The sequence below is a fragment of the Mesocricetus auratus genome, unplaced genomic scaffold, assembly GCF_017639785.1.
Source record: "Mesocricetus auratus isolate SY011 unplaced genomic scaffold, BCM_Maur_2.0 Super-Scaffold_100676, whole genome shotgun sequence".
Taxonomy (NCBI): Eukaryota; Metazoa; Chordata; class Mammalia; order Rodentia; family Cricetidae; genus Mesocricetus; species Mesocricetus auratus.
This window is the reverse complement of record NW_024429266.1, coordinates 70,518,534-70,542,573: the sequence shown is the minus strand read 5'-3', so window position 1 is coordinate 70,542,573 and position 24,040 is coordinate 70,518,534. Positions and strand designations below refer to the sequence as shown.

The window sequence follows — 24,040 nt, the reverse complement described above, 5'->3', positions numbered from 1 at the left end:
GTAGAGACCATCCCGGGCTACCTGGGACCCTGCCTCAAAAACAAAAGGTGTACTAAAGTGTTGTTTCTCAAAAGACACTACCAAGAAAAGGAGAAGCATGCTAGTTGTGTGACACACTTCTTTAATCCCAGCACTCGGGAGGCAGATTTCTATGAGTTCAAGGACAGTCTGATCTATAAAGCAAGAGTTACAGGACAGTCAGGGCATTACATAGAGAAACCTTGTCTCAAAAACAAGAGAAGAGAGGGGGGGGGAGGAAAGCCCCAGCATGAGATAGAATACCCTGAGTCTTAGCTGTTAATGGACTAATATCAAGAATATATAATGAGTTGCTAAAATGTGGGAAAAACAAAAATCGCCAATAAGATTATACAAATTGCTGGGAAACCCAGATGTTCAGGAGGCTGTGGTAGGGTTGCCAGCTAAGGGTCAGCTTGGGCAATATAATGAGAAGCTGTTTTGAAAACAAAATAATGGGCAGGGCTAGGGAGATGGTTCCATTAGTAAAGAAACTTGCGTTGAAAGCATGAAGACCCATGTATAGCACCCAGAACCTATTAAAAATGGGGGATGTGTCAGTGGTGCACGCCTTTAATCCCAGCACTCAGGAAGCAGAAGCAGGTGGATCTCTGTGAGTTTGAGGCCAGCCTGGTCTACAGACCCAGTTCCAGGACAGGCCCCAAAGCAACACAGAGAAACCCTGTCTTGAAAAAAAAAAAAAAAAAAAAAAAAGGGGATGTGGTATGAGGTAATAATACTCCCATAATGGCCACAGACAGTCTAACAAAAACCCCAGCCAGCACCAGGCACAGAAATCTCCATCTGAGTTGTTGGTCAGGGATGTGGTGGAGGCCGGGGGTGGGGGTCTCAACAGTTTCCTTCCAGAACTTGGAAGACGCCATACATTTCAGATACAGGACTTAGAGGAATGGAGCAGGAACTGACCTGGAAGCCTCTTCCCCGACAACTAGCTCTCGTAGTATCAGAAAGTACTATGCAAACTGCCAAGGACAATAAGTGATCACTAGTCCTCCCCAGCTGTAAAGCCTACAAACGACAACAATGCCCAGCCTGGCAGGGCAGCCGCCACGTTGCAATGGTAGCAGGTTTAAAATGAATAAACAACAGCTGTTTAATTGGATTTAAAGCACTCTTTTTTTTTTTTTTTTTTTTTTTTTTTGCGAGACAGGGTTTCTCTGTATTGTTTTGGAGGCTGTCAGCCTCTGCTGGGATTAAAGGCGTGCGCCACCACCGCCCGGCTTTTTTTCTTTTTTTCTTTTTCTTTTTTTGGTAAAGCCCTCTTAATGGGAGAATTCATGCCTAATCCAATATAATTTTTAACCATAGCCTATTATCCACAGGTAAATATAGCTCTCACCTATTAGTTTTCTTCTGTTGCTATGACAAAATAGTGAAACTAACTTGAGGAAGAAGGTTTTAGTTCATCCTTCAATTCCCAGGTTATAGTCCGTCACTGAAGAAGTCAGGGCAGGAATTCAAGACAGAAACCTGGAAGCAGGAATTGGAGCAGAAGTCATGGAGCACTGTTTATTCGCTTGCTCTCCATGGCTTGCTGGCTTGTTTAGCTCAACCTGTCTTTTTGTTGGTTGTTTGTTTGTTTGTTTTCGAGACAGGGTCTATTCACCCCTGATTGCCTTGGAACTAGCTAACTAGACCAGGCTGGTCAACATGTTCACAGGTCAATCTGATGAAGGAAACTTTTCAATTGAAGTGGCCTCTTGTCAAGTGACTCTAGTTTGTGTCAAATTGTCAAATACTGCCCAGCACACTGTCGTAAAAGAGGCTGCTTTTTGCAGCGGTTGGGAGCAGTTACAGAGATCCATAACTAGTCAAAATGCAGAGAGTAAGGGGTCGTGGAGGTGTCCTGGAGCAACATTTGTAACTATAGTGAAACCCCTACACCTACCCCAGTGGAAATTGTGGAAGAGTGGACAGAGTGTAAGAGCCAGAATGTGAGAATGGAGAATGTCTGTCAAGATGTAGTATCTTCTAGACATGGTAGGGAAGCTGCAAGCATGAAATCTCAACAATACGGTTGCCTAAGCAAGATCTGCAGAGTGACAGCGTGGACGGGAGGAATTCCACAAGGCCTTACCCCTAGATGAAGAGCTACAGGCATCAACCGCTGCTGAGAAGTGGAATCTGTCTCAAGAAAAGAGTCCCCTGATAGGTTACCCAGTCCCGAAGCCAGTCCCAAACACCTAGACACATGAGCAACACTCGGTGGGTTCTGCAGGATCTACATGAAGAGTTTGTGAATTTTGTTTTTGAGCCAGGGTTCCACGGAGCCCAGTCTGTCTTCGAACTCTCTATGTATATTGAGAGTGGCTTTGAACGCCTGATCCTCCTGCCTCCACCCTCTAAGTGATGGGATTACAGACGTGGGACTCCAGTCTCGGTTTCCAACCCAGGCCTTCGTGCATGTTCGGCAAGCGCTGCAACCTCTGCCTCGTGGTTTATTTTCAATCGGCTTTAGAAAACTTTTCAGTTTGCGGCCAGGAGGTGGCGCTCGAACCCGCCCAATTCCAGACACCAGGGCGTGCTGGTCTTTGCTGCGCTTCCTGCCTCCTCTACTTCCGCTTCCGAGAGGCGCTTGGGAGCGTCACTTCCGGCATCTCCGCGTGGACCCGCTAGTGAGGCTCCTCCAGCATGGCGGAGTTAGCTAGTCCCGCCAAGCCGACTCTGGCGCTGAACCCGCAGGAAGACTTGCAGTTTCAGAAGGAGGTGACGCAAGTCAAGCAGCGCGTGAAAAAGGTGAGCGGACGGGCGGGCGCTCCGGCCCGGAGGAGGTGGCGGGGCCGAATGGGGAGCCGGCCTCTCACACGCTTGAAGACTGAGGCAGGTCGGGCATCAGTGTGAGGTTTGGCTCTTTAGGCCCCCCAGGACTCGCGTGGAGGCGAAGAGGTGCCACGTGTAGGAGCTTGACACATCCAGCCCTCGGGATAAGTTGAAGCTGCCACACTTCCGCTTTGGCCCGCAAACTGAGGGTTCCGTGGGTCCCCGCAGCACTCGGGAGGTGTGCGCGTCCCCTTGCGTTGGAGTGCTTAGAAGGCGGAATTAGCATCCCAAACCCCAGCACTCGGGAGGGGGAAGCAGGAGGATCGAGAGTCAGATGGCGTGGACTACACATTCAGACCGGGGCTTAGCCAGAGAAACAGACCTTGCCTGGCGGTGGTGACGCACGCGAGGCAAAGGTAGGGTGAGCTTCTCAGTTCCAGGACAGCCAGGGCTACACAGAGAAACCCTGTCTTGAAAAGAAAGAAAATAGAGACGCGTCAAGCACCATTTGCCCACAGTGGCCCCTAACAAGAGTTTATATTCCCTTTGGTTTCTAGGGTGTGAAGTGCACCCGAGAAAATGAAAGGTTTTCCTTGTTGTTGGGGGGAGGATCTTTTGGGGAGGGTTTTGTTTACTTTTTTTTTCCAAAACAGGGTTTTTCTATATTACTTTGGAGCCTGTCCTGGAACTCTCTCTGTAGACCAGGCTGGCCTCGAACTCAGAGAGATTGGCCTGCTTCTGCCTCCTGGATGCTGGGATTAAAGGCGTGGGCCCCCAGCTGTTTGTTAATTTTTTAATGTCACTACAGGGTCTGCTGGAGCCCGAGGTTGCCTTAAATTTACCGTGCAGCTGAGGCCTTGAATTCTTGTATCCACCCTCTGAATTTCAGCTGGGATTGCAGGCCTGGCTCACTGCCTGGGTTAAGAGTATGGTGGCAGAGAAGTGCAATCTGCATTGTGAAGGTTAACAACTGGACCTAGGTGTGAATAAACTCTGCATTCAGGGTTGAAGGTGTCAGGTTCAAAGTGGCAGTGACAGACATTGGCTTGCTTGTCCATTCACTCACAGTAGAGTTAGCTCCCAACACTTGTACTGAGGTGATAGACTGAGACTTTGGGGGGGTGTGATTGTGGATACGTGTGTCCGTGATGTTCGTCATTGGTGCGTGTGTAGGTCGGAAGACAACCCTTGGGAGTCTGTCTCTTGTACTGTGGCTCCCTGCAATGGTGCCATTTTGCTGCCCTCAAGAAAACCATTGGCAGCCCAGCAGTTTTCCTTAAGGGAAGAGAGACATCAAACGCTAGCTCTGTGATAGAGATGTGAGTAGGTCCCTGAACCAAAGGGAGTGAAGGGTTTTGAAAGCCTTATTTGCAAGCTAGGCAAGGTGATAATATATATCTTCAGTCCTGGTGCTGTGGAGGCGTAGGCAGGCAGACCTCGATCCTAAAAAGACTGTAGATTTTTTTTTTTTTTTTTTTTTGGTTTTTCGAGACAGGGTTTCTCTGTATTGTTTTGGAGGCTGTCCTGGAACTCGCTCTGTAGACCAGGCTGGCCTGGAAATGAACTCACAGAGATCTACCTGCCTCTGCCTCCCAAGTGCTAGGATTAAAGGCGTGCGCCACCAACGCCCGGCTACTGTAGAATTAATATCCCTTAAAGGGCATGGTGGAGGGGGCCTTTTATCCCAGCATGCAGGAGTTAGAGGCCACCCTGGTCTACATGGTGAGTTCCAGGCCAGACAAAGTTCATAGTGAGACCGAGTTCAGATAAGTACACAGTGCACTCAGTACATTTTGGTTCGGTATGAGTTTGTGTTTTTAAAGTGTTTTTCTGTTGTTTTTGTCCTCAGCAAAAGGAGGAGGGAAATCTTAACCCTGGAGTGATCTTTCTGGGCCACCTGCCGTCAACACTGTCTGAAACCCACGTCTATGACTACTTCTCCCAGTTTGGCACTATTAGCAGGTTCAGGTTGTCCAGAAGTAAACGGGTGAGATTATGTGTCTGAACTCAGCTATGTGTGGTTTTGTTTTTCCATTGTATGTCATCTTTTGTGTTCATGGGCACAACATTGTTACCTGAAAAGTTCGCCCTCAAGAACTTTTCACGAGCTGGGCATGGTGGTACACACCTTTAATCCCAGCACTTAAGGAAGCAGAGGTCAGCAGATCTCTGTGGCATTCAAAGCCAGCCCCACTTATGTCATGAATTCCAGCACAGCCAGGGATATGTAAGGAGAGCCTGACCATAAATAAGCATAAACCAAATAACTTCACAATATGCAGTGTGAACTCGGCACAGTGCTGTGCAACTTTAATCCCAACACTGGGAAGCAGAGGCAGGCACATCTGTGAGTTTGAAGCCAGGCCACAGCTGCATAGTGTGGAATCCTGTCTCGGTAAAAAGAAAGAAGAAATCAGGAGGCTGGGGAGATAGCTCAGTCTATAACTCTCAATCTACAGAACCCAGGTCAAAAGCCAGGTGTGGCCATGTACACTTGTAATCCCAGCGCCAAGAAGCCAGCCTCGCCCAACTCTGGGCTAGTGAGAAGATGTTTCAAAATTCAAGGTGTTTGGGGACTAGGAAAATGACTTCATGATAAGAGCGCTTTTGCTGTAAGTATGGGGTGGCATACGCACACATAGCAACCTGAAGACAGGTTCTTTTACTGTTCTCATTTCATGGAATGACAGTCTGAGGCTTACATGTTACTTCACATGAGTTGGGTGTCCACACCAGAATCAAAGTGTAGGCATTTGAATTCTAGACCCCCATACTACACTTAAGACTGATGTGGGTAAGAAAATGCACTTGTGGGCAGGGTTAGGAATTCAAGGCCTGTGTTTCAGGTACTGTTGACATGTTCCTTTCCCTGAACTGTAAAATCAGTGTCGGTTTCTTGGTGAGCCTCATGATACTGGAGAATTGACTATTTCCACCCTTAAACATGTGAAATGAGGCTGTGCTGTCTGCATTTTCCTATCTATACTTGGGCCTGAACCCAGGACATGATAGGTAAGCACTAGGTGACACTCCTGTTTTATTTTTGAGACAAAGTCTTAACTAAGTTGCCTAGAATGGCATAACTAGACTCACAAGATCCGCCAGATCCTCCTGCCGCAACCTCCTCTGTAACTAGGATTACAGGTGTGCCCAGAGTGCTGTGTTCTCAATGAGACAATAAGAAGAGTCCAGTACTGTGGGAACCCAAAGATGGCCTTCTTACCACCAGGAATTGCTGTTGAATGCATCGTAGCCAGAATTATCATCTTACTGAGGGGGATTTTAAGAATAGCAGAAATTGCTGGGCGTTGGTGGCGCACGCCTTTAATCCCAGCACTTGGGAGGCGGAGGCAGGTGGATCTCTGTGAGTTCGAGGCCAGCCTGGTCTACAAGAGCTAGTTCCAGGACAGCCTCCAAAGCCACAGAGAAACCCTGTCTCGAAAAACCAAAAAAAAAAAAAAAAAAAAAAAAAGAATAGCAGAAAATCTGTTTATTCCAAGTTGTGATTGTCATGGGTGTTTTCTTTTTGTAAAACAGTTCCAGAATGTATGGAGTAGGGTTGGAGTTGAAGTGGTGTCTCCTGGGCACCCAAAGGGACATGTTAAGAGCTTAGTGACGTGTTGGGTTTTTTTGTTGTTGTTTTGGGAGGGGTTGTTTTTGTTGGTGGTTTTTGTTTGTTTGTTTTTGAGACAGGGTTTCTCTGTGGCTTTGGAAGCTGTCCTGGAACTAACTCTTGTAGACCAGGTCCGTCTGGAACTCACAGAGATTAAAGGTGTGCACCACCAACACCCAGTGACGTATTAGATTTAACTGCTCTTTCTGTGGGTTTTCTGCTGCAGACTGGAAACAGCAGAGGATATGCCTTTGTGGAGTTTGAGTCTGAGGATGTTGCCAAGATAGTTGCAGAAACAATGGACAACTACCTTTTTGGTGAAAGACTTTTATCATGTAAGTACTCTGTCTCTACACTGATGGGGTTAAGCATGGACTTGTTCTTGGGAAGAAGTGTTACCCATCCTTAATAGGTGATTAAAATAGAAAATTGGTGCCTACCATGGTGGCACACGCTTTAATCCCAGCAGATGGGGTGTGCAGGCAGATTTGTTTCCAAAAAAGAAAAGGGGAGATACTGACATTTGAGGGGCATTGGCCAGGTAAGGGGATGGCGCAGACCGAGGTCATCTCTGACCGAAAGGGTGGTAAATGCCAAACCAGGACTGACTGGTGTTCAGTTGTTGAGGAATGTAAGGGAACCAGAATGGGGGAGGTAGGTTACAGGTTAGATTCTTGACACCCATAAAACTCATTGGGTACAGCCTATTCATGGTGTCTAAATGGGATAACACCAAAAAAAAGGAAAAAAGGAATCCTGTTTCAGAGTCAGACTCAATGACATTGGATGCAGCGCTGGCGGCCAGCCTGGCTCCATGTTCAGTAGGAGACTGAAGGAAACAGGCAGAGTGGTGAAGCGGAAAACCATGTGCCCTCCTCCTGCTCTGCACAAATGCACTCATCCAGACACACGTGCATTCACTGTACACAGAGCCAGCTGCAGCCGCTGACTTCTGTGTTCCATCCCAGGACACCCATGGTAGACTGTGGCCCCCACCTGCATCAAGGCGTGTGAACCCACACACATGCGTTTGCATAGAGTTTTAAAAAGTTATTTGCTGCCATGTAATTAGTTCATACCACAAGAAATGGCCCTAGGGTCTCTTCCTGCTTCTCTTCCCCCAACCCAGACTCCCCCATCCCGTGCTCCTCGCTGTCCTCTCTCTGTCTCTTTACCTCTTTTCTTTCTTTCTTTTTTAGACCAGGCTGGCCTCGAACTCACAGAGATCCGCCTGCCTCTGCCTCCCAAGTGCACCATACCCAGCCTCTTTACCTCTTTTCTTTCCTTCCCTCGCCTTTCTAATAACTTTAAAAAAAGAAAGAAAGAAATGGCCCTAGGAAAAATAAAAAATCAAAGTTAAGATCCTTTCCTTTTTGTTTTGTTTTTTTGTTTTTCTTTTTATATATAGGTAAATTCATGCCACCAGAAAAAGTCCATAAGGACCTCTTTAAAGACTGGAATGTTCCATTTCATCAGTCATCATTTCCTTCAGTGAAACGCTATAATCAGAAACGGGGTCATTTTCAAATGTTAAAGATGGAATATCGGTTCAAGAGGAAGGAAAAATTACTCCGGAAGAAGCTAGCTAAGAAGGGGATTGATTATAGTTTTCCTTCGCTGGTAAGTGTCCATTCCTAAGGTTTTCTCAGTGGTTTCTCTCTGGGGTGGGAGTTCTACCTCACTAGCTGTGTAAAGACTGTTCTGGTGCTTCTCACATGCTAGGTTTGGGGTATAGGGCATGTTGATTGGCAACCGGGCTAGGCTCTGCTCATGCTAGGCAAGTGGTCTGTTACTAAGTACTCTCCAGTCTGTGGTAAGGTTTTCACTAAAACTTGGAAGCACTGCATTGTGGGTTCTCTTTAATGTTGATGGTACTGAGGATGGAACCCAGAGCATTGAGCATGCATCATCCATACATCCCACCCCCAAACTGTCCCCCACTAGAGAAAGAAATCTCACTGAGTTGCACGGACTGGTTTGAATGCAGTTTCTCCTGCCTCTGCCCCTTGGCTTCCTGGGTGAATAGGTGGCTTATAGCCCCACATAGGCAGCAGCTACTGCTGCTGCTGATGGTGTTAAGACAAGGTCTTTGTTCCAAGCTGGCATCAGACTTGTTATGCGTTCTGAGTGCTGGGATCCAGGTTTGTGTGGTTCTGAGGGTATAACCTGGGGCTTTAGGTATGCTGCTTCATATGGACTACATCCCCAGGCTCCTGCCAGCTCTGCTCCTGCTGTGTACAAGTGGATACCAGGCACCTCAGAGGCCAGAAGAGAGCATTGAACTAAAACTCTAGTGTATAGATAGTTGTGAACCATCATGTGGGAGCTGGGAATGAACCTGGGTCCTCTGAGAGAGCAGCCAGTGCTCTTAATTGTTGAACCATCTCTAGTCCCCAGTGGGTTGTTTTGTTTTTGTTTATTTTTTTTAAGCCAGGGTCTTACTACATGATCTAGGCTCCCCCACAAATTGGAGATCCTTCTGCCTCAGCCTTCCAAGTGCTGTGATTATAAGCATGGCATACCTGTGTTATAGCAAAGCCTTTCCCTGGTTACATTTGAACTATTTGGCAACTGGACTTTGATGTTCAAAATAGGCATTTGGCTACAGCATATTCATATAGCTGATAAATGTGCAAACTGTTTATTTGCAGGTCTTACCTAAGCTGAAGAAAGAGGGCACTCTTAGTACCCCTGAGGATTCCAAGGAGTCTGAGGGTACCCAGGTGAGATCAACTCGATAATGGCCACTGGTTACTATAGAAATACTTTCAGGAACGTTGGCAGATGGCTTGGAATGAAGGCATTTACTTAATCTATTCAATCTCTGGGTCTCATTGAAGGAAGGAGCAGACACGGTAGTTTAAAACAAATTTTAAGGCAAATTACCTGAAAAAAAGTAATTTCTGACTAGGCAGTGGTGGCACACGCCTTTAATCCCAGCCCCCCCAAAAAAGAGAAAGTAATTTCTGCTACTTTGTTTTTTGTTGTTGTTAAGACTGCAGTTGGGGGCTAGAGAGATGGCTCACAGTTAAGAGCGCTGACTGTTCTTCCAGAGGTCCTGAGTTCAATTCCCAGCAACCACATGGTGGCTTGCAACCTCCTTGAATGAGATCTGGTACCCTCTGCTGGCATGCAGGCAGAAGATTTTATAAATAATAAATAAATAAAATATTTTTTAAAGAGATGTAAGTTCTCAGATTAAAAAAAAGAGTTCAGTTGAAAGTGGGGGGTTGAGACCTGGTGATCTTATGTAGCCCAAGTGAAGCCCCAACTTTGTATGTTCTGAAGATGAAAATCTCATCCTCCTGCCTCCCACATTCCTAGTGCTGGGGCTGTGGTTTATGCCACTGTAAAAGTCCTGGCTGTCCTGGCGCTCACTCTATAGACCAGGCTGGCCTCGAATTCACAGAGATCCACCTGCCTCTGCCTCCCGAGTCCCAGGACTGAAGGTGTGCGCCACCATTGCCCGGCGGGTGCATTGTGGGTTCTTAAAAGCTTAAAATTAGGTGGAGAGATGACCAGTGAGAAAGAGCACTTGCTATGCAAATACGAGGACCTGAGTTCAGATCCCAGTACCTACATAATTCCAGGTCTAGCATATATGTTCATGTACATGCCTGCAACCCCAGGAAGAGGAGGGACATGGACACATAAGGCTGGCCACCAGCCTAGCTTCGGGTTCAGTGAGAGACTTTGTCTTGGGGAAACAAAACAATGATGGAACAGGACACCAGTGCCCTTCTGCCTGCATCTGGCATACACAGACAATTGTGAGCCACCGTGGGTGCTGGAAACTGAACTAGGTTCTCTGGAAGAGCAGCCAATACTGAGCCATCTCTCAGCCCCTTGGTCTTTATTATCATGCCATTCTAGTTAAGATTTTGCTTCTTATTCTTTTAAATTGGAAATGTTCTTAAAATCAACTCATTCTGACATGAGCATCAATTCTGTGATAGATTTCAAAAGAATGTGTGTGGGTTGAACTACAGCAACTCCAGGAACAAGAAGTGGGTGAATTGCAGAGGTATTTTTCTGGCTCTAAGTCCCTTGCCAGTCAGGAGATGGGGAAACTGGCTGGACCTTACCCTCCACTGCAGTAGGAAGTACCAGGGTCTTTCACTATAAAATACGAATTTTTCTAAGACACTTAGTGGTTGAGAGATGGTATCTGTTTCCAGGCTTATTAGACTTCCTCAGAAGCTAGGTGTCATCTCTTTGCCACAGTCCCAGTTTTTTAAAGTCACAGAAGCACTGCCAATACTTGGGGTCAGGGTGTGATGTGTAGTCTCAGCTGGGATTATAGACATGCACTATAATATTGGGGTTTTAGCCAAGCCTTTAGCCTGCTGGCATGAACCAGCTTAAAGACAGGCTTACAGCTATAGCAAGTGTGTAGCTGAGAAGTGTATAAACTATTTAACTCCTAACCTTTATGTTTAGGTTTTGCATGTCCCAGGAGAAAGGCTTTCAGGTATACCTAAGAAAAAGTCGAAGAAGATGTTGAGGAGAATTCTCAAAAGCATTCGTAACAGGCAAAATAGGCAAAAGAGGCAGTCTAAGACGTCTGTAGACAGCCAGGTGAGTATGTTCTCATGTTCTGGGAGCCTGTTACTGTAGTCATGGTTTGAAGGAGGAAAAGCAGGCACTGCTATTCCATTCAGTGGGGCTGGGTGAGTTTCTGAGGTTTCCTGTTTTTGATTATTTGACACAGGTTCTCATGTAGTTCAGGTAGTTATCCACCTCACATTGTGGCCATACTAACTTCTGATCTTCCTGCCCCGTCCCTACTTCCTGGAAACTGACATAACAACCACAGACCATCAATTTGACTCAATACCAGATTGAATCTTGTGGCATGTTGGTATATTCCCTCACTTAACAACTTAGTATTTAATATCTTATAATAAACGGTATCCACTCAACGAATTTGCATACTAAGCTCCTAAAGTCTCTGACTGTCTTCAGTTGTGTCAGCAGGAGATAAAAAACAGACCAAAAATAGTTCATGTGGCACAACTTAAAATTGGGAGGATAGTGGTGTTGGGTGGTCATTCCTGATAAAGATAGGAGAGTGGTGATGTTGGGTGGTGTTCTAGATGCCTGTTCTTAGTCCTGTACTTTAATGTACTTACTGATTTCAGGGTCCCACACCAGTTTGTACACCAACATTTTTGGAGAGACGAAAATCAGAAGTGATAGAAGTCAATGACAGTAAAGATAATGAAATTATTTTCAAGCAGCCTGTGTCCACAGTGAAGGAAGAGGGACAAAAGACTCCAACAGCTGCACGCTCTGGGAGAAAAAGACCAAGAAAAAGGAAGAGCAACCAGTGATCCTGAAAGCATTCTGTGTGTACATCTGGGCAGATGTGATTTTGTTATAAAGGCCTACTTTATTTTACCAGGTGCAGTCATGTGCGAGCCACTGATGAGACTGGTGGAGGAAAAACATGTTGGTTCATGCCAATGAGGAAAGCCATCAGGAACTTGACTGTTTTGCCCTCTCCTGACCTGAGTTTGAATTTGGGTTTCACAAGCCCCTTAGTTTACTCTGCCTGTGTTATCTTACAGGCTTAGACACCACCAGCAACCTTTGCTGGCCCCACCAATGCTGTTTGACTGTATGGTGGTTGTGCACATAAAACCCAAAAGAATATGTCAGGCTTCAACCTCAGACCTCTGAAACTGGAAGTTAAATACACATTTGAAGAGTGAGAAGGCAGTCCAAGTGTAAATACAGATTTGCACAAGTATTGTGAGGATCTGGAATAACGTTTTTACCCAAGCTAGTATAGGGTTAACAGATCAGTTTCAGCAGGTATATTCAAAATCCAAACAGTGACCAAACTTTTCTACAATTTGTGTACAGGAAACCTAAGAACTTTGGGGGCAGGGATGCTCTATCACTGTTTCTGTGCCCCGTCTGTGCTTTTGTATTGCTAATACAGGATTGTTAAGTATACCTGTCATCATTGAGCATTCTTTTCATCCAGGTGTGGCGTGTGGGAGTACACAGACCCAAAGGGGAGAGCCACTGTCTTTCATCACTGCCTCTTACTCATTTGAGATAGGATTCTGTTATTTTTGTTTTGTTTTTTGAGACAGGGTTTCTCTGTGTAGCCCTAGCTGTCCTGGACTCTGTAGGCTTCAAGGTCTCTACCTCCCAACTGCTGAGATTAAATGCATGAATCATCACCACCCAGTCTGAGATAGGACTCCTAATGAACCTGACTTCAGGCCATAACACAGAGCACCTTGATGGCCTGGTGCTGAGTTCAGGACCTAGGTGAACACATTCTGAGTGTGAGAGCCTCTCCCATTCACCAGCAGACACTAGTTTTCTGATGTTTGTTTAAGCTAATGACTGCAACTTAGAATCAAGGCGGTAGGTATGTCATGGTTTAAATGCTTATATCTTTTGTGTGTGATGTAAGCCAAACTGTTTCTTCTTCAGTCAGTTCACCTAGTATATGTATATGTCTGATGTTAGAGGAGAAGGAGCATGTGCTCTGGCATGTATGTGGAAATCAGAACAACTCTTCTGACGGGTTTTCACAGAGTTCACCAGCAAGCCTGAGATCTTTTTTTCTGCCCAGGGATTCATCACCAAGCCTGATTCTTCTCTGTGGGTTCTGAGGATCAAACTTAACTCTTCATGCTTGTGTGTGACAAGTACTGTGTTATCTTCCCAGCCCTGTTTTAATTTGTTGAGGCAGTCTCACATTTCCCAGACTCACTGTGACCGTCCTGCATCTGTCTCTGGGTATGTGCCACCTTACCTGGCATCTCCCCTCCCCACTTACTGAGGATTGTACCTAGGCCCTCCTCACTCTACCACTGATCTGTATCCTCAAACTTAGGAAGTGGTTTTTAAATGATGTCTTAGGGATGCTGTGAAAACCATGAGCACAGCAACTCTTGTGAAAGGAAACGTTTAATTGGGGTGACTTACAGTTTCAGAGGTTTAGTTCATTATGGTGGGATGTAGTGCTGGAGAGGTAGCTGAGAGTTCTACACCTTGTGCAGGCAACGGAGTGAACTGAGACACTTAGTGGTATCTTGAGCATGTATGAGACTGCAAAGCCTGCCTCTACAGTGACACTTGCTCCAAGACCATACCTATTAATAGTGCCACTACCTTTGGGGGCCATTTTCACATTTGTCATTGTACTTTATGTATTGTGATGTCCTCTGGCCTCAGCACATGGACATCTGCATTTATTGAGATCGTGTTTAGGGAGTGGCATCTACTTGGCTACAACCAGAAACAAAATCTCATTACATGTGGTCATCAACAGTCTAGTGCTGATTTGGATAATACTGGAAACCCCTTCACCTCTACAAAAATTAATGTGAGCATTCTTACCTAAGGTAAAACAAAAGGGAAGCTGGAGAGACAGCTGAAGCGTACAGCACTTGTCCTCCAGAGGAAGTAGGTTTGACTCCCAGCACCCACAATTGTCTCTAACTACCCTGTCCTGGCCTCCAAGGGCACCAAGCAACAAATGTGTGCATGTGTACATGCAGGCAAAGTATCCACAGATACAAAACTCAACAGGGTCGTCGCAGTGCTGCATTGGGCACAGTAGACCATTGTGTCGCCCCAACACTCAAATGTGACATGGCTCATTTTGATGTCACCAAAGAGGATATAATTCACGCTCCATCGTGTCACTGTGTGGCGTTGGCATTGTGATAGCTCAGGGCTCTGTTGTGATATGACTGTCCCATAGACACTAGAATGTCCACTAATGACAAGATGGTCCTCCACATGTGCCACTGCATCGCCAAGTGCAATGTGATTACTGTGTTTCCACTCTGATTGTGACACCACAGTGTTGAATGGTGACATCACAGGACATCACATACCACCAACAATTGGGACATTGTAAAGCACTATTTTGACATAGCAAAATCCCGCTGAGACATTTTTTGTTTGCTTATGATGTCACAATCCACAAACACTATGTTGAAATGCTTCACTGTGACCATGAACTGAATTTTGGTTATTCAGTGCTGGGCATGGTGCTGTGCATTGTAATCCTGGGGTAGGGGACCGTTTTGAGAGCAGCCTGGGTTACATGGTAGAATCTGTTTAAAAACAAGGAAAACAACCTGGAGACTAGCTTTGTAGCATGTCTGGTAAGCTTGCATCCCTGGGGTTCATTCCCGGCACCAAAAATTGGCCATGGTGGTGCGCCAAGGAGGCAAGAGTATTGGAAGTTAAGATCATCCCAGCTGTATAGTGAGCTAAGGCTGGCCTTGCATGCAAGAAACCTATTCCAAAAAAGGGAGGTGGGGCATAGTATGAAAGACTGTACCCTTGAGTTCTCATGTAAGTACTCAAGTATGTGATTGTTCTGATAGTGTTTTACACTGTTTAGTGTTTATGTGGCTCAGACACTGTTGTAAGCACTTTAAGTGTCTTAGCTGCTTGTTTTTCCTTTCGGTATGGGAGTGGGAGATGTCCTTCCCAAGTCTTGATTTCCCTTCTTTCTGCTGTGCTATGTTCTCCAGGCTAGCTGGCCCATGAGCTGATGGGTGGTTCTCCTTTCTCTGTCACTTCACTGAGTGCTGGAATTACAGGTGCACAAACAACACTGCATACAGCTTTCTATGTGGTCTCTTGGGTTGAGCTCAGCTTTTGAGATTTGTAACATAAACACTTCCTGCTGAGCTATCTTCCCAGCCCTAAATCTTTTTTGCTTTGTTTTGGGTTTTTTGGTTGGTTGGTTGATTTTGGTATGGTTTGGCTTTGGGAGATAAGGTTTCTCTGTAGCCCTGGCTGTCCTGGAGCTTACTCTGTAGACTAGACTGACTGGTCTTGAGCTCAGAGATCCTCCTGCTTCAGCCTCAGTGTGAGGATTAAAGGTGAGTGCCACCACTGCCTGGGTCTAATTCTTATTTTTAAGACAGTTTCTTGCTGAACTCGGAGCTTACCATTTTCGCTAAACTGGCTGCCACTGAATCCTCAGGAACTACCTGTCTTGGCTCCTCAGTGCTGAGGATTCAGACATTTGCTGTCACTCCTAACTTTATGTGGTCATCCCAACCCATACTCATGCTTGCAAACACTCTTCCCACTAAACCATCTTCCCAGGTCTTAACTAGCTTAATGAAGCAGAAGTTACTGTTCTCATCCAAAAGATGAGGGAATTGAGTACTGTGAATGGCTCCCCGGCTAAACTAACTCAAGCCTTGTTTTAGTGGGACAAGCTTGGCTGTTGCATTATTCTTAGCAGTGGAAGGGAAAAAGCCTTGTGGATGAGATCAGATGACTCTGAAGGTGGGACTGAAATGGGGTGGTGGGGCAGTTACTCCAAGAGGAGGTCAAGATTTCTCACTTAGATTCTGTGCTGGCTAGTTTTGTGTCTACGTGACACAAACTACCATCTTCTAAGAGAAGAAAACCTCAGTTGAGAAAAATGCCTCCCTCCATAAAATAAGACGGTAAGCCGACAAACCTGTCAGGCATTCTAATTGATGATTAATGGGGGAGGGCCCAGCCCATTGTGGGTGGTGCCATCCCTAGTCTTGGGTAAGAATGCAGCTGAGCAAACCAGTAAGCAGCAACTCTCCATGGCCTCTACATCAGCTCCTGCCTTGAATTCCTGCCCTGACTTCCTTCAAAGAATTGTGATTTGGAAACATAAGCGAAATAAACCCTTTCCTCCCTTAGTTGTTTTGGTCATTGTTTCATCACAGCAAAAGAAACCCTAACAAGACAGTTCTCAAAATAACAGCAGCATACCACTAGCCTAAAGACTAATCCAAAACAAAAACAAAAAAACTAGATCTGTCTTTTACAGATTCCTAAAGGACAGGATTATTAGGGGATTTATACTGTTAATAGCTTTTTTTTAACAGTCTCCTTTATCCCCTGCTAGCCTCCCACCTGCTGTGTGTGAATTCCTGATCTTCCAGGTGCTGGGATTACAGGTGTGTCCCACTATGATGGCTTTGCAGTGTTGGGAATGGAGCCAGTCATTCTATCAACAGAGCTAGATTCCCAGCCTCCCAGCCTCTATTTAAAGCTAAAATTCCATGCAGGGAACTTGACTTAGCTACCATAATCACTCTAAAGACTGTCTTGTTTTGTTTCTTTGAGAGAGAGAAGAAGGTACTGGCTGAAGTTACAAGCAGATACTGGCCACCAACATTAATGCCAGAACCAAATTTGGATTCTTTGGGAAAGCAACAAGTGCTCTTAAACGCTGAGCCATCCATCGCTACAGCTCCTAAACACAGAACATAGCCTTTAATTCACAATGTATTTTCAACTCAACTGTATTTATTTACATGCATAAACACTCTACTTAGGATTGTGTCACTTTTCTGTTTCAATTAATAATCTCAGCATTTTAGATTCCTTTTCTTTCCGAGGCTGTTTTAGAACTCTCAATCCTCTTGCCTCGGCCTCTGGAGTACTAGGATTACAGGCCTGTGATAATACTCTCAGCTGGAATTATTTTTTAAATTCTATCTCCATGATGTATTTCTAGCCTTGTTCTTCTCAAAAACAATATTTTAAATCTTATTTGAAAAGTTAGAGTTGTCTTAGGCCAGGAGTTAGTAGTTAGTGTCCTGTCCCCATCCCCCATCCTTGCCCCCCCACAAAGGCCCTCACATATAGCTCTGACTGTCCTGGAACTCATAGATCCTCCTGCCTCTGCCTCCCAAATGCTAGAATTCAGGGGAATCTGTCACCCTGCTCATCACCTTGTTCTGGTGTCTGAGAGCACCTGCAAATTTCTCTAGTTTTACAGTTAACATTGCTCAGCAGGTGTCTGGATGCCTGCACTGTGTCTACTGTGCTAACAACAAAAAAAAAAAAACAGGACTATGTCATCAGAGATTTTACTTCTCTAGCCAGATGGTGCCAATTTTAGAATCTTCCAGTTATAAATAAAGCTGTCAACTCTTCTGATGCCCAGAAAAAGAGACTCAAGACATTTGATACTTGCCAAACATGGATTCTGTGCAAAAGTCCCAGTATTAACCCTGCTGTCCTCCAGCCGTTTCATTCCGTTTTATTCTGTGGTCTGGAGATCTTAACTGGTTGTAGTTGACATTGCTGTGGGAAAGCAGAACCAAAGAGAAACTCATGTTCATCAGCCAGCAAGAGACTGATGTTGGGGAGGTGTCACAGGGTCATTGGCAATTTGCTTTCTTCTGAAGGAACATGACATTTCCCCTTCTGTTTCTTCAGTAAATGGTAAACACTATTGTTTTCTGGTTTTTTTGAGGCAAGGTCCCCTGTAATACTGACCTTGAACTCCTGATCCCCCTGCCTTCACCTCCCCAGTGCCGGGATCACATTCATCATTGTGCCTCTGATTGTTTTTGCTCTGAGACAGGGTCTCCCTATGTAACCCTGGCTGTCTTAGAATTCATGACTATAAGTAAAAGATAGCCATCAAGACGAATCAACTATTGAAATAATATGTATGTGTTTTTGGCAGAAGCTGGTGACCTGTATTTGATCCTCAGAATCCACGGTGGGAGGAGAGAACTGATTTCCAAAATTATCCTCTGTCCTCTGCATCCTGTCACATGCACAGTGAAAAATAAAACAATTATTTTATATATTTGAATGTGTAGGACTGTTTTGCTTACCTGTATTATGTGGATGTCCTGTATGCTGCAAATATGTGTTGCTTTTATTGGTTGTCAAACAAAGCTGATATGACCAGCAGTCAGGCAAAGTAGAGCTAGGTGGGAAATCCTAACAAAGATATGGAGAGAAAGGAAGTAGAGTCATGGAGCAGGGAGATGCCAGAACATTGCCAGTAAGCCAAAGCCACGTGATGATAACACAGATTAGTAAAAAATGGGGTAGCTAATTGTGAGAGCTAGTCAGTAATATGCCTGAGCCATTGACCAAACAATTGTAATTAATATTAAGACTCAGAGTGATTATTTTATAAGTGGCACCAGGGGCTGGTGGAGGCGGGAGAGAAACCTGTCCAGTGGGACCCAACAAGACAGAAAAGTATCCAGCTACACATGTATGTGAGCACACTGCATGTGTGTGTACTGTGCCAGAGGGTGTCAGATCCCCTGGGACTAGTGTTAGTCAGTTGTGAGCTGCCATGTGGGTGCTGGGAATTGAATCCAGGCGCTCTTAATCACTGAGCCAACTCTCCTGCCCCTAAACCAATTTTTTTTTTTTTGGTTTTTTCGAGACACGGTTTCTCTGTGGCTTTGGAGGCTGTCCTGGAACTTGCTCTTGTAGACCAGGCTGGTCTCGAACTCACAGAGATCCACCTGCCTCTGCCTCCCGAGTGCTGGGATTAAAGGCGTGCGCCACCAACGCCCGGCCCTAAACCAATTTTTTTAAAGAAGTAAAAGAAATGTAAACATATTCTACAGCACAAAGTGGTGGGTGTTGTGATGAAAATAAAACAAGAAATTTAGGCAAGGCAGCTGGAGATTTCAGTCAGTTTGTAGCAGGTATGAAGAAACCCTAGGATTGATTTCAGATGTGGGAGTATTAAATAATCAAAGAGAAGTCAGTGGACTAAGTATGGTCCCTGGACAGATGTAATTCTTATCATAGGAGAAACTCCTACTTTTGTTTTGTTTTTGTTTTCTAATGGCTAGAAACTCACTATGTAGACCAGACCATCCTAGAACTCAGAGATCCAACTGCTTCTTCCTCTCAAGTGCCAAAGGTGTTTTTGCAACCATGCTGGTTTTTATTTGTCTTTGTTTTTTATCTGAGACAGGGTCTTGTGTAGCCCAGGCTGACCTCTATCACTGTGTATATAAGAATATCCTTAGACTTCCGATAAGCTAAATACACACACACAGAGAGAGAGAGAGAGAGAGAGAGAGAGAGAGAGAGAGAGAGAGTTTCACAGCTTCTCTGAACACTTAGCACACATTTCCCAAGCCATGGTGCTCTTTTTCATCACCACAGGGAGCTGTAGTCTAAAAATAAAGTCAATGCCAAAGAAATCTGAGCTAAGAGATGGAAAAGACTGGCTTCTCTATCAACCTTGAGTCTCTTGGCCCAGGCATACCTGATTTTCCCTTGACTTTTTGGTTATGTCAATACTTTTCTTCCATCACCTTGAAACTAGTTTCAATTTAATTGCTGTCACAGGCAACCAAAAGTGTCCTATTAGAAGTTGCATAAACTGTTGCCAGGCTATAGTGGTGCACACCTGTAATCCCAGCACTCAGGAGGCAGAGGCAGGCAGAACTCTGAGTTCAAGACCAATCTGGTCTACAGGGGGAGTTCCAGGATGTCCAGGGCTACACAGAGAAATTCTGTCTTGAAAAAAAAATCAACAAAATGTTGTATAAACTGATGACATGACTGCTCCGTGTTATGGTTAAGGGGGAGGTTTTATTGGAGATATGAGAGACAGAGAGGGGGCGCAGGGAGGGAGGGAAAGAGGGAGAGAGAGAGAGAGAGAGAGAGAGAGAGAGAGAGAGAGAGAGAGAGAGAGAGAGAGAAAGCAGACTGGACCTGCCTGGCCAGGACTATCCATGAGAGAGGGTAGACTAGCAGGGGATAGAAATAGAGAAAGTGGGCCGGGCGTTTGTGGCGCACGCCTTTGATCCCAGTACTTGGGAGGCAGAGGCAGGCGGATCTCTGTGAGTTCGAGGCCAGCCTGGTCTACAAGAGCTAGTTCCAGGACAGCCTCCAAAGCCACAGAGAAACCCTGTCTCAAAAAACCAAAAAAAAAAAAAAAAAAAAAAAAGAAAAGAAAGAAATAGAGAAAGCGTAATGAGAGAAGCAGGAGCAGAGAGAACATAGAGAGAGAACGTAGAGAGAGAACGTAGAGAGAGAACGTAGAGAGAGAACGTAGAGAGAGAACGTAGAGAGAGAACGTAGAGAGAGAACGTAGAGAGAGAACGTAGAGAGAGAACGTAGAGAGAGAACGTAGAGAGAGAACGTAGAGAGAGAACGAGAGAGAGAACGTAGAGAGAGAACGTGAGAGAGAACGTAGAGAGAGAACGTAGAGAGAGAACGTAGAGAGAGAACGAGAGAGAACGTAGAGAGAGAACGTAGAGAGAGAACGTAGAGAGAGAACGTAGAGAGAGAAAGTAGCTAGAAGAGAGGAGCATACGGAGAATGAGAAGCAGGAAAGAAAGCCCATGAGCTGGAGGGATTTAGGGTAGCAAAGGACCAGAACTTTGAAATGTATAACATGTATTTGTGATATCAGCATGCATTTTGATATGCTAATACGTGTCACAGGTAGCCATCTGGCCCTTCTGCCAGTGATAAGGGAAATGACTTCTTTTGGCAGAGGGGAACCAGCTTCACAAATTCCTGAGGAATGCTGGCTTCTAACTCCCAGAAATCCTCTTATAGTCCTGGTTGAGCCTGTTTCTGGATGTTTGGGCTGCCTTTTGTAGTTTGGAGAATTTCTGTTGGACCTGACAGAAATCAAAATTTTATTGGGGGTGCACTATATGTGCATGCATGTGGAGGCTGAGGTCTATGTCAGGGTCTTCCTCAACCACTTTCTAGTCAATGTGTGCGTGCATGTGCGGGTGTGTGCGGTGTTATATTAGAATGTATGAGTGTATAGTGTGCACCTGGAGGAGGGTGTTCTATGTCACTCTCCACCTCACAGTGTGTGTGTGTGTTTGTGTGAGTGTGTCTGTGTGTGTATGTGTGTCTGTGTGTGTCTGTGTGTGAGTGTGTCTGTGTGTGTCTCTGTGTGTGAGTGTGTCTGTGTGTGTGTCTGTGTGTGAGTGTGTCTGTGTGTGTGTCTCTGTGTGTGAGTGTGTCTGTGTGAGTGTCTCTGTGTGTGAGTGTGTCTGTGTGAGTGTCTCTGTGTGTGAGTGTGTCTGTGTGTGTGAGTGTGTCTGTCTGTCTGTGTGTGTGTTATGATGGAATGTATGAGTGCAGAGTGTGTGTACCTGGAGGGTGTCCTCTGTCAGTCTCACATTTCTCACTCGAGACTGTGTCTTACTGAGCCTGGAGTTCGTGTGTTTCCAGCTCAGCTGGCAGCCCAACAAGCTCCATGGATTCTCCTGTCGTCACTCCCACTCCAACCCCCATGTCACTGGAGTTATATGCAGTTATGTGGTACAGCCATGTTGCTGGGGATTTGAACTCAGGTCTTCATGGTAGGCTTGAGGCACACGTGGCAAGCACTTTACTCACTGAGCCATCTCCCCAGCCACATGTTACAGGTTTTTCAACCAGCAACAAATTGCAGGCTTCAGAACGTAAAGTCTGATCCTAACACACAGTCTGGAAAATGGCAGCAGATACAAAGACTACGGGGACTCTAGAACATTCTGAAAGTCATCCTAACCAACTCAGGGTGTGGAAACCTCACTCTGGGTCTTTTGGTTAGTAGGAGTCCCAGACTTTAAACAGAACTTCCAGAAGAAAAGCAAGCTCTTTCTGAAGTCGGGTGGGGAGCTGGCAGCTCCAACCACATTGTAAATGTGCCTGTCGCCTGGCCGTGATGGCACATGCCTTTAATCTCAGCACTCAGGAAGCAGAGGCAGGCAGATCTCTGTGAGTTCAAGGCCAGCCTGGTCTACAGAGCCAGTTCCAAGACAGGCTCCAAAGCTAAAAAAAAAAAAAAAAAAAAAAAGTGTCTTGCACAATGCAGCCTCTCTTGTCCTGATAAAACATTTATTTCACATACCTGCCTGGAAGGGGTGGCATGTGGGGGCAGGGCAACAACGAACCATTCTGCAGGTACGTGTTAGTGAGGAATTCCCATCAGGCAGCAGGGGCACCAGCCCTTAGGATCCACCTGGGGGTACAGTGGGTATAGGATTGCCCCATCCAGATGCTGCCTGTGTCAGGAAGTGAGGGCTCTTCTTTGATGTGAAAACAACCCGGTATTTACTTGGCCAGATCTTGTAGGCAGATACCATGGCAATGCTCTTACTTTCTCTTCCAAAAGCCTTGTGTTCTGATGAGCATAGTGGTGCAGACCAGCAGTTGGAGACTGAAGCAGGAGGATTGCTGCAAGGCTGAGGCCAGCATGGGCTACACAGCAAGACACTGTCTCAAAAAAAAAAAAAAAAAAAACAGGTCCAGGGAGATGACTTAGCAGCAGGAGGCGGACAGAAGAGATCTCAGGGAGCCAAGTAGGTAGCTAGACCACCTAGACAGGTGAGATCTAGGTTCAAGTGAGAGACCCTGCCTTAATACGTAAGGTGGAGGGTGATGCTGCCGGGCGGTGGTGGTGCACGCCTTTAATCCCAGCACTCAGGAGGCAGAGGCAGGCGGATCTCTGTGAGTTCAAGACCAGCCTGGTCTACAGAGTGAGTTCCAGGACAGTCTCCAAAGCCACAGAGAAACCCTGTCTTGGAAAAAAAAAAAAAGGAAAAGAAAATACCTGGTGCTAATTTTTAGCCTTCACATGTGCACACACACACATGCCCAGCTACTCTGATTTCAAGAGGACAACCATCATACTCAAGGTCATCTTCAGGTACGTAGAAAGTTTGAGTTTGAATTTGAGGCCAACCTGGGATACACGAGAACCATCTATGACAGAAAGAGGGAGGAGGGAAAGAGGGAGGGGGAGGGAGGGAGGAAGGGAGGGAGGGAGGGAGGGAGGGAGGGAGGGAGAGAAAGAGAGAGAGAGAGAGAGAGAGAGAGAGAGGAGAGAAGCCACACTCACCAGATTTGCCATGGGCCAATCAGCTCAACTCTGGGCATAAAATGCCCACTTATTGGGAGAGCAGAAAGCAGAGCTCTGGCCGAAACCACTTTGTCTTCAGCAGCAACTTTTAATCCCATTGTCTGGCGGATGAAATCAGTTCCCAGAACACCGAGGTTATTAATAACTTTGGGACCTTCTCCCAGACTCCGGATCAATGGGCAGAAGCCTCTGGTTATTCACTCCTGGATGCTCCTATTATTTTAGAGTCAGGAAATGACTTGCTCTTCACCAACCTGTGCTGATGTTTATCTTGCTTGGAGTTACATAGTGACCCCTGCATACCTCACCCCACAAGGAGGCCCCACCTGACCTTTGTAAGCTAAGTGTGTGGCTACGTCTTTGCTCACTGTCTCCTGGGAAGTCCAGTGTGCACCTCTCCGATGGCTCCTCACTGCCAAGTGCAGTTCAGAGTGTTGACAGGGAACCATGGAGCCTGCTGGATTTAGACTGAGGTCATTTTTCGATGGCTCCTCCCTTCAGGCTGGGTACAGGCTTCCTGGTCATGGGCTGGGCAGGTCATAGGCAGGGCCACGGTCTCATTCTGGAGGTCTTGTGGAGGATCCTTCTTCCAGAGAAACTACTACAGTTCACAGTTCCCCTGGCATGGAAGCGTCCTAAGTGCCTGTGTGCAGAGGGCACATTCTGCTCTCCGTCTCTTCTGACATCCTTCCTGAGGGCCCAGCCATGCTCATGGTCCCCAAGAATCTCACTGCAGCCACTCTGTTCCTCGCCTGCTTCCTCAGCTAGCTTCTGCAGACTTGCCTGCCCACAGCCAAACCGCAAGAGAATAATAAGAACCCAGAGACAGCTTCAAACTGAAGATCACAGAAGCAAAGCAGCCAGCCACCAGTTCTTACCTCTACCTCAGACTGACAGGGTGATCAGGCTGGCTCCACAAATCCTCAGACTGCTGCGCTCTCCTCGGTGTGGCTGGAGACTAATTGCCTCATGAGACCCTTTCCTTCTTCCTT

General features: G+C 46.0%; 1 protein-coding gene and 1 long non-coding RNA gene across 2 annotated transcripts; one reads left to right on the top strand and one right to left on the bottom strand.

The window, feature by feature from the left end:
* Positions 1-2,613: 2,613 nt before the first annotated feature.
* Positions 2,614-12,371, top strand: Nifk (nucleolar protein interacting with the FHA domain of MKI67). Its single transcript, XM_005070270.4, has 7 exons — positions 2,614-2,775; positions 4,649-4,786; positions 6,639-6,747; positions 7,821-8,032; positions 9,064-9,135; positions 10,853-10,990; positions 11,554-12,371. The coding sequence occupies exons 1-7, from the start codon at positions 2,671-2,673 to the stop codon at positions 11,743-11,745; spliced, it is 966 nt and encodes a 321-aa protein (XP_005070327.1). The 5' UTR covers positions 2,614-2,670; the 3' UTR covers positions 11,746-12,371.
* Positions 12,372-17,252: 4,881 nt separating this feature from the next.
* On the bottom strand, positions 17,253-23,761 carry LOC121136773. The gene is made up of 3 exons (XR_005873898.1): positions 23,028-23,761; positions 18,028-18,136; positions 17,253-17,485 (listed from the first exon to the last, which is right to left on the bottom strand). It is a non-coding gene; the product is annotated as an uncharacterized LOC121136773 (long non-coding RNA).
* Between the last annotated feature and the right edge of the window lie 279 nt (positions 23,762-24,040).

Excerpts from the sequence above, each read along its gene's own strand:
- Nifk (XM_005070270.4), top strand. The coding sequence starts at position 2,671 with ATGGCGGAGTTAGCTAGTCCCGCCAAGCCGACTCTGGCGCTGAACCCG. Across the intron at positions 8,033-9,063 it reads ATTATAGTTTTCCTTCGCTG|GTCTTACCTAAGCTGAAGAA; the intron begins GTAAGTGTCCAT and ends GTTTATTTGCAG. Across the intron at positions 9,136-10,852 it reads AGGAGTCTGAGGGTACCCAG|GTTTTGCATGTCCCAGGAGA; the intron begins GTGAGATCAACT and ends CTTTATGTTTAG.